At 43.2% G+C, this 10,471-nt stretch overlaps 1 protein-coding gene across 5 annotated transcripts in view; it reads left to right on the forward strand.

Annotated features, from left to right (window-relative positions):
- The window catches only part of CDC123 (cell division cycle 123), a 46,372-nt gene extending 36,101 nt beyond the window's left edge, over positions 1-10,271 (forward strand). For all 5 annotated transcript variants that reach the window (XM_069547256.1, XM_069547257.1, XM_069547258.1 and 2 more), the window contains 3 exons: positions 3,171-3,299; positions 8,846-8,983; positions 10,001-10,271. In XM_069547256.1, the coding sequence (XP_069403357.1) occupies positions 3,171-3,299; positions 8,846-8,983; positions 10,001-10,027 (294 nt within the window). In that variant the 3' untranslated portion in view covers positions 10,028-10,271. The remainder of the gene's footprint in view (positions 1-3,170; positions 3,300-8,845; positions 8,984-10,000) is intronic.
- Positions 10,272-10,471: the final 200 nt, after the last annotated feature.

Consider the following 10,471-nt stretch of genomic DNA (forward strand, 5'->3'; position numbering starts at 1 on the left):
GCTTATTACAGACATCTGAGTAATCAGCAAAAAAAGCAAAGCTGCTGTCATACCAAGGAATGGGTTGACGGCAGACATGATTTCACACAGTCAGAGAAGCGAGGAGGAGCAGGCACCAGATTGAAGTGAGAATATAACTCAAGTGGCAAGAAGGAATTGCAGGCAGGATTGCTGCTAGGGATTGTGTGAACCAGGAAACGTGGCCAAATGGTGCATGGTGGAAACTTCCCGTAGTGGTTCTTTGCCACGTCGAGCTTTCTAGTTTGCAGCCAGTCCTAATAAAATGCTTTGTCTTTATTAAACTTTTCCTTGAAGACAGATGAGAAGCAATGCTAGATGTTAGTAATGCTGGCTCGGCAGTCTAGCTCCTTAGGCATTTGTCATTTTACACACGCATGTCTCCCCAAGACACGATTGGCTACATATTTACAGAAAAAAAACTATCAACAAAAGGGTGCAATTATGTTGAGTGTCTCAGTGAGAAAAGTCAAGAGAAGCAAAAATAAAAGTTGCAAGGAAACATTTATCTAGTAAATGTCACATACACCCCCATGGTCAAATGTGTTGGTGTTAATTTCCTGGCAGGATTTCACAGGCTCCCCAGCTCCTTTATGTCAGCACTTTGCCACTTGCAAATTTGATCTGGCTGGGCCAGAGGTGTTCCTTCCCTGAGGCTGGAATCTGTCACACTGGCCATCACTGCTCTCAGAAGAGGAGAAGATGGTAGTTTCTTAGAAAGGTTGATTTGTTTTTATTTTGCATCTGCCTTTCATGTGCCGTCAAGCTCTGTCATGCAGAGAAAACAGTTATTATTGGCTTGGCCCTAAAACTCGTTCAGGTTTGTCTGTAAGAGGGTATGGAAAACCCAAACAAACTTTCTGGCCAATCCAGTACATTGAAATGAAAGACAGCTGAGCATTTTCTTATGTCTTTGCTCAGTCATGTTCCATTCTCCTGCGACCCTTTGGACTATAGCCTGCCAGGCTCCTCTGTCCATGGGATTCTCCAGGCAAGAATTCTGGAGTGTGTTGCCATGCCTTCCTCCCGGGATCTTCCCCACCCAGGAATTGAACCTGAGTCTCCACTGTGGTGAAGTGTTTCCTGCGTTGCAGGCAGATTCTTCACCTGCCGAGCCACTGGGGAAGCCCTTTTATCTTCAGTAAGTTTTAAAAAATTCAAGCCTTTGTAGCAGGCTCTCAGGGGTGGGGGCTGGTCTGAGAACCGCTGGCCTCCTCCTGGAAGATCATTAAAGAACCTGTGAGAATTTATCTCTGGGCTTTCTATTTTGTTCCATTGATCTATATGTCTGTCTTTGTGCCAGTACCATACTGTCTTGATGACTGTGGCTTTGTAGTAGAGCCTGAAGTCAGGCAAGTTGATTCCTCCAGTTCCATTCTTCTTTCTCAAGATTGCTTTGGCTATTCGAGGTTTTTTGTATTTCCATACCAATCTTGAAATTATTTGTTCTAGTTCTGTGAAAAATGTGGCTGGTAGCTTGATAGGGATTGCATTGAATTTGTAAATTGCTTTGGGTAGTATACTCATTTTCACTATATTGATTCTTCCAATCCATGAACATGGTATATTTCTCCATCTATTAGTGTCCTCTTTGATTTCTTTCATCAGTGTTTTATAGTTTTCCATGTATAGGTCTTTAGTTTCTTTAGGAAGATATATTCCTAAGTATTTTATTCTTTTCGTTGCAATGGTGAATGGAATTGTTTCCTTAATTCCTTTTTCTACTTTCTCATTATTAGTATATAGGAATGCAAGGGATTTCTGTGTGTTGATTTTATATCCTGCAACTTTACTATATTCACTGATGAGCTCTAGTAATTTTCTGGTGGAGTCTTTAGGGTTTTCCATGTAGAGGATCATGTCATCTGCAAACAGTGAGAGTTTTACTTCTTCTTTTCCAATTTGGATTCCTTTTATTTCTTTTTCTGCTCTGATTGCTGTGGCCAAAACTTCTAGAACTATGTTGAATAGTAGCGGTGAAAGTGGACACCCTTGTCTTGTTCCTGACTTTAGGGGAAATGCTTTCAATTTTTCACCATTGAGGATAATGTTTGCTGTGGGTTTGTCATAGATAGCTTTTATTATGTTGAATCAGTTCTGTTGAGATGGATGAAACTGGAGCCGATTATACAGAGTGAAGTAAGCCAGAAAGAAAAACACCAATACAGTATACTAACACATATATATGGAATTTAGGAAGATGGCAATGACGACCCTGTATGCAAGACAGGGAAAGAGACACAGATGTGTATAACGGACTTTTGGACTCAGAGGGAGAGGGAGAGGGTGGGATGATTTGGGAGAATGACATTCTAACATGTATACTATCATGTGAATTGAATCGCCAGTCTATGTCTGACGCAGGCTGCAGCCTGCTTGGGGCTGGTGCATGGGGATGACCCACAAAGCTGTTATGGGGAGGGAGGTGGGAGGGGGGTTCATGTTTGAGAATGCATGTAAGAATTAAAGATTTTAAAATTTAAAAAAAAAAAAAAAAAAAAAAAGAACCTGTGAGAGCATTCCAGTGATGCTGCTTTTGGTGGGACCACTTTGTGAGATTTCCCTTCTGCCTGCTTGAGTTTTATTACTTACTACATTATTCCATACAATTTTAAGTAAACAGACTTTGAGAAAGTATACTGGCAGTATTAAACATGATGAGGCTGTTCAAGGATCTTACATAAGGTTGTAAGAGGCCCCACTGCCACCATTGCCCCCCAGAATTTGTATATTTCATATAAAAAGTAAAAATAGATCATTGGCATTTAACTAGCCTTATTCTTTGTAATCCATGTACCACGATATACACCTGAATAATTTCAGAATCTTCAGAGCAAAACAAAGAATTTTCTTCCACTGCTTGCTCCAGTTTTTTATGTAAAATTGATTGAAAGCAGAAGTCGGCATGCATGTCTTTGTCAGGCTTTCTTTTCCTGTCTCCTCTCTGCGTTCTCAGGTGGACATCTGGGGCTCTGTGCCTGCTCTACTTAGACAGGCAGCCCTTCACAGATGGGGCCTGGCGGAACTACCTTTTCAAATCAGTGATATGATTTTTAAGATGAGATGATTTTGGGTAAAACAAGATCATCTTCCTGATAAGCCAGCTTACAGTCTTGATTTTATCCTTACTGGGCTTTCTCTCTGTCCTGCAGGGGAAGGTGTGGCTGATTGATTTTAATCCATTTGGTGAAGTCACAGATTCACTGCTGTTTACTTGGGATGAACTGTTATCTGGAACAAACCTAAAGGGTGACTTCAGTGAAGGAGAAGCTCTGGAGCAGGTAAGAAGATCAGAGAGGTCCCCAGGAAACTTGTCAGTGCCCTGAGGAATTGCCTCCTGGTTCCCAGGCACCCGACACAGATTAACTCTGTGATCCTTGCCCGCAGTGGTGGTCCAGAAGGGGGTGTGTGCTTTGTGATTTATTCACTTCATCATTCACTATGGACGGAGGTTCGTGACGTTGTACAGGAGGCAGTGATCAAAACAATCCCCAAGAAAAAGAAATGCAAAAAGGCAAAATGGTTGTCTGAGGAGGCCTTACAAATAGCTGAGAAAAGAAGAGAAGCTAAAGGCAAAGGAGAAAAGGAAAGATAGACCCATTTGAATCCAGAGTTCCGAAGAATAGCAAGGAGAGATAAGAAAGCCTTCCCCAGTGATCAGTGCAAAGAAATAAAGGAAAACAATAGAATGGGAAAGACTAGAGATCTCTTCAAGAAAATTAGAGATACCAAGGGAACATTTCATGCAAAAATGGGCACAATAAAGGACAGGAATGGTATGGAAGATATTAAGAAGAGGTAGCAAGAATACAGAGAAGAACTATACAAAAAGTTCTTCATGACCCAGATAACCACGATGGTGTGATCACTCACCCAGAGCCAGACATCCTGGAGTACAAAGTCAAGTGGGCCTTAGGAAGCATCACTATGAACAAAGCTATTGGAGGTGATGGAATTCCAATTGAAATGTTTCAAATCTTAAAAGATGATGCTGTGAAAGTGCTTCAGTCAATATGACAGCAAATTTGGAAAACTCAGCAGTGGCCACAGGACTGGAAAAGGTCCGTTTTCATTCCAATCCCAAAGAAAGGCAATGTCAAAGAATGCTCAAACTACCGCACAATTGCACTCATCTCGCACAGTAGCAAAGTAATGCTCAAAATTCTCCAAGCCAGGCTTCAACAGTTGTGTGAACCATGAACTTCCAGATGTTCAAGCTGGATTTAGAAAAGGCAAGGGAACTGGAGATCAAATTGCCAACATCTGTTGGATTATCAAAAAAGCAAGAGAGTTCCAGAAAAACATCTACATCTGCTTTATTGACTATGCCAAAGCCTTTGACTGTGTAGATTACAACAAACTGTGGAAAATTCTTCAAGAGATGGCACTACCAGACCACCTTACCTGCCTCCTGAGAAATCTGTATGCAGGTCAAGAAGCAACAGTTAGAACCAGACATGAAACAACAGACTGGTTCCAGATTGGGAAAGGAATACATCAAGGTTATGTATTGTCACCCTACTTATTTAACTTATATGCATCATGCGAAATGCTGGGCTGGATGAAGCACAAGCTGAAATCAAGATTGCTGGGAGAAATATCAGTAACCTCAGATATGCAGATGACACCACCTTTATGGCAGAAAGCAAAGAAGAACTAAAGATTTAGCCTCTTGATGAAAGTGAAAGAGAAAAGTGAAAAAGCTGGCTTAAAACTCAACATTCAAAAAACTAAGATCATGGCATCCAGTCTTACCAATTCATGGCAAATTGATGGGGAAACAATGGAAACAGTGACAGACTTTATTTTTTTGGGCTCCAGAATCACTGCAAATGGTGACTGCAGCCATGAAATTAAAAGACACTTGCTCCTTGGAAGAAAAGCTATGAGCAACCTAGACAGTGTATTAAAAAGCAGAGACATTACTTTGCTGACAAAGGTCTATCTATCTAGTCAAAGCTGTGGTTTTTCTAGTAGTTGTGTATGGATGTGAGAGTTGGACTATAAAGAGAGCTGAGCACTGAAGAATTGATGCTTTTGAACTGTGGTGTTGGAGGAGACTCTTGAGAGTCCCTTGGACTGCAAGGAGGTCCAACCAGTCCATCCTAAAGGAAATCAGTCCTGAATATTCATTGGAAGGACTGATGCTGAAGCTGAAGCTCCAGTACTTTGGCCACCTGATGTGAAGAACTGACCGACTCCTTGGAAAAAACCCTGATGTTGGGAAAGATTGAAGGCAGGAGGAGAAGGGGATAACAGAGGATGAGATGGTTGGATGGCATCAGCAACTCGAAGGACATGAGTTTGAGCAGCCTCTGGGTGTTGGTGACGCTGCAGTCCATGGGGTCACGAAGAGTCGGACACGACTGAGCGACTGAACTGACTAACTGACACTTCATCTAAGGAAGTGATAGCCGGATAGATTCTTTTCTGGTTACTTTTCTTTTTCTTGGCTCCTGTGTCCTCCCCACCTGAAGAGAGTCCTGCCTGTGGGTCAGGTCATGTGTCTGTTTATTCTGGTCCAGCCCTGGGCTGCTGCACATGGACAGAGGGATGTTGCCCAGCTGTGTGGACAGGGGCTTGTCCAATCAGAACCCCTGGCTTCCCCAGGGCTTTGACCACAGGCTCTGTCGTCCTACCAGCGTCCCCTTCCGCTGGCCACAGTGGCTGTTCCACGCCCTCCATGCTCCTGGGAGCTTCTGCCCATCACTTTTGCCCTCCTCAGCGGGTACTTTCACAGCTCCCCTCACGGGAAGAGAGAATCATCGCTGAGAATTTGCTCCCTTTAACTGCCATCACACCTACAGACTCACTGCATCCTTCCTCCAAGTCCTGTGTCTGCCCTGCATCTCACCAGATTCCTGGGGCTGCCAGTGCTTTCTTTCCTTTCTCCAGTCTCTTTCTTTTTTTTTTTTTTTTGCAAGCTCCAATCTCTTTATTTTCTCTGAAAGTAGTTCACCATGTTTTGACGCCTTCAGTCTTAGTAGCAAGGCCTCCCTCAGGTCCGTCTCCATCCAGCTGCTCTCTCCTTTCTCCTCATGTTCATGGCCACCCCTTCTTTAGACAACTGTATATTGCTCTTTTCAGCCTATAAAAGTGATACGTGCCCGCTTTTAAAGGAAATTCTAAAATCACCCATGATCCTGGCTCCTTGAGAACCGCTGTTGTATTTTGGTGCATAACCTGCTTGCACACATAAACATGAGCCTTTTTAAAGTAAATGAGAGAACACTGCATCTGTAGTCCTTGTCTGCTAGGTTCTTCATTTCATATTCTCATGGGTGTTTTCTGTCTTCTACAAAATAGTTTTATCTTCATATGATCATTTAAAAATGATCTCTCAGAGAGAGAGAATTAGAAAGAAGTAACACTTGAAATCCTGCCACCTAGAAATGGCCGCCCCAGCACCATTAAGGTTTCCTGGGCATTTTTTGTATATATTCAAATGCACAGACTCCCATTATTTCGGAAGTGGGGTCCCACCGGTCCCTCTCCTTCTGTCAGGTTACAGTGCCAGGTACAACTAAGGTTTGTTGAATTAATGAATGAAGGGATCTTAACAAAATCACTGCAGATGGTGACTGCAGCCATGAAATTAAAAGATGCTTACTCCTTGGAAGAAAAGTTATGACCAACCTAGATAGCATATTCAAAAGCAGAGACATTACTTTGCCAACTAAGGTCCGTCTAGTCAAGGCTATGGTTTTTCCTGTGGTCATGTATGGATGTGAGAGTTGCACTGTGAAGAAGGCTGAGCGCTGAAGAATTGATGCTTTTGAACTGTGGTGTTGGAGAAGACTCTTGAGAGTCCCTTGGACTGCAAGGAGATCCAACCAGTCCATTCTGAAGGAGATCGGCCCTGGGATTTCTTTGGAAGGAATGATGCTAAAGCTGAAACTCCAGTACTTTGGCCACCTCATGCGAAGAGTTGACTCATTGGAAAAGACTCTGATGCTGGGAGGGATTCGGGGCAGGAGGAGAAGGGGACGACAGAGGATGAGATGGCTGGATGGCATGACTGACTCGATGGATGCGAGTCTGAGTGAACTCCGGGAGTTGGTGATGGACAAGGACACCTGGCGTGCTGCTATTCATGGGGTCACAAAGAGTCGGACACGACTGAGCAACTGAGCTGAACTGAACTGATCCCTGCTGGCATCTTAAGAGTTGTGGGCTGTTAAAATCTGAGTATCAGGGAAGAAGAATGCAAATTATTTGGCCCAAGGTTATTTTTAAATATGAGGAACAGAGTTATTGTCTAGAAACAGTTGTATAAGATTCACTGTATGATCCGAATTCATTCATTTATCCATTCAGCTTTCCTTCCTTTCCTTTTTCCTTCCTTCCCTCCTTCCTTTCTTCTTAATGTAAACAGTCTTATGCTAGAGGTTAGGGATGAGAAAAGAGCAACAGGAACTGTCTCCTGCCTTTCTCAGCAGCCCTTCCTGCCTGTCCTCCAATGCACAGAGACCTGCCTGCCTTCCATTCCTCAAAGCTGCAGAGCCCTGCCTGGCCTTCAGGTCTTTGCACTGGTTGTTTCCACTGCGTCCAAAGCTGAGTTTGCTCCAGACCTCATGAAGCTGCTTTCATCATACTTTTCAGTTCTCAGCCCAGATGTCCCCTCCTTAAGCAAGGTCCCACCCCCCAGCCCACCCTCAAGAGGAATCTTCATGGTTCTCCTTTTACCATAGCTTCTTGCTGTGCTGTTTTTATAACTTTTTACTCTATGGAATGATCTTGTTTATTTATTTGCTTGCTCAGTAGCTCCCTACCCTCTTGTTTTCCAGTTTTTCTCCCTTCCCCAGAACAATGTCCAGCAGACAGTAGGTATTTTGTGTGTGTGTGTGTATTAATCGCTCAGTTGTGTCCTTCTCTTTGTGACCCTATCGACTGTGACCCACCAGACTCATCTGTCCATGAAATTCTCCAGTCAAGAATACTGGAGTGGGTTGCCATTCTCTTCTCCAGGGGATCTTCCCAACCTAGGGATCAAGCCTGAGTCTCCTGCATGCAGGCAGATTCTTTACTGTCTGAACCATGGCTGGGTTCTCTGTCATAAGGTATGGCCTGCTTTCTAGGGCTTCACTGTCCTGTTCCAGCCAGGTTCCCCAGCGTGTCTCCACCTGCTGGACACCACCCATCCCTCACCTCAGTATCTGCCACCCATGAAGCCCAAACCCATGGCCTCTGACTCTGGAACCCTTTTCAGCACCAGGGATATGTGAACATTCCATGCAAGACCTAAGCACGTGCAATAAAGAATGTGAAGACTTGTTAAATATGACCCTTGAATTTACAGTTTTACGTTGGTGCTGAGAGAAATCTGTGAGTAAGTACATGAAGTGACGTGAGAGAAGTGCAACAGTGTTAGGGGTTTGGGGCTCTCCTTTGCCCTCACTGTTGGCTTTATTCTCTTAAGGCAGTAGTTTCCTGCAGTGCACCTGTGGAAAGTGTCAGAGTTTATAAAGCATGCTGGCCTGTGTGGGCCTGCCTGAGGCAGCCTCAAGCCTGGAGAGAGCCGCCCACCCCAAGCCGTTCACAGCTACAGCAGCTGTGCAGCCATCACTTGGGAACCACCCAGCCCCGCCTGCCAACGTCTCTTGTCTTCAGATAACCTTAGATGTGTATTTTCTTGTGAACATGTGTTTGTTTTTTTTTTTAAAAAGACTTGGTGCTTTCTTTCACTTAGGAATCTTGATTTTCTTTCCTCCCTAGTACAGAAGAGGAGTTGAAAATTCTATACCAGGATCTTTTTCAGTTTGAAGAATTGACTTAAAAAAACAACTTTCTCACCAACTTCTGCTCCTTCTTTTTTTTCTTCATGAAGGATGCTCCTGCCTTCCGTTGTACCAACAGTGAAGTCACAGTCCAGCCGAGTCCCTACCTGAGCTACCGGCTGCCCAAGGACTTTGTGGACCTGTCGACGGGTGAAGACGCTCACAAACTCATCGATTTTCTTAAACTGGTAACATTTATGTGTATTTAGTATGCTGGCCATCTCCACTTTCGAATTGATTCTTTAATATTTCATTTTTAGTCATATTCCACGTGGACTTCTATATGATGATTGGGAATTAAAGGGGCAGAATTACTTGAGTGAGGTCATTTCATAATGATATACAGCAAGTATACTGAAAAAATAATTTATTGATAAAAATGATAGAAAATACTTTTACTTGTGTATGTTTGTGAGTACATGCTCCTGGGGCTTCCCAGGTGGCGCTAGTGATAAAGAAGCCGCTTGCCAATGCAGGAGCCACAAGAGATGCCAGTTTGATCCCTGGGTGGAAAAGGTCTCCTGGAGAAGGACATAGCAACCCCCTCCAGTATTCTTGCCTGGAAAATCCTATGGACAGAGGAGCCTGGCAGGCTACAGTCCATAGGGTGGCAAAGAGTCGGACACAGTTGAAGTGACCTAGCACAGCACACAGTACAATACATGCTTTTGAATAATTTTCTTAACACTTGTAATCTTGAGGAAAATATATATAATTGACCCTCAAACAGTCAGGGAAAAATCCACACATAATTTATAGTGAGCACTTCACATTCATGGTTCTTTATCTGCGGATTTAACCAGCAGTGGGTCCTCCGTACCATAGTATTTACTACTGAAAAAAATCTGCATGAAAATGGCCTGTGCAGTTCAGACCCTTGTTGTTTAAGGGTCAACTGGCCTGAGAGCAAATAAGATCTCTGCCATGGGTACTCTGGGGTGAATGTGAGTATTTATGTTTCTTTGTAGGAGTATTTGTGCATAAAGAAGAAAAAGGAGAAAATTTTCAAATGTCTTGAGGATAATGTGCCCGGAAGCCAAAATTATAAATTAATGAACTACTTAAGGCATATTTTTCCACTGATAATTTTCAACCACATCTTTTGCCAGCGGCCTCTAGGAAATTATACTTGCTGACAGAAAAAGCAGTCTTAGCTGAACAAATTAGAATGTGCTGTTGTAATGTATCTTTGTTTCCTGTGACAGAAAAGGAATCAGCAAGAGGATGACTGATGAGCATGCTAGAGCTCCAGGCCAAGTCACAGAGGAAACCACAGCTGCTTCTGAAGGCCAGAAGAGTCCACAAGCTCCTGTTAACCCGGTTGGGGGGGTGGGGGGTGTGGACGTCACTAGCTTTTTATATTCATGTATAAAGCTGAGGTAAATGGAGAGACTTTGCTACTTGTAAAAATAACACAATAAATAGAGCTTAAACAGGAAACTATCCTGTTCTGATGATAAAATGCTTTCTATGAAATACCTTGTTCTTTGGCTCAGTCTATTTAGAGGTATCTCTGTTTCTTGTGGCTATTTTTTTAACACCTGTCATTGTAACTGGGCAAGTTTATCTTTGTTATCCAGCTCCTTCTTAATCATTACTTTTCCACTGGAAAAAATAGAACCCTATGTAATATAACACAGCCGTGTGCAACCCTTAGTACATGGCCATTGCTGCGG

The sequence above is a fragment of the Ovis canadensis genome, chromosome 13, assembly GCF_042477335.2.
Source record: "Ovis canadensis isolate MfBH-ARS-UI-01 breed Bighorn chromosome 13, ARS-UI_OviCan_v2, whole genome shotgun sequence".
Classification (NCBI taxonomy): Eukaryota; Metazoa; Chordata; class Mammalia; order Artiodactyla; family Bovidae; genus Ovis; species Ovis canadensis.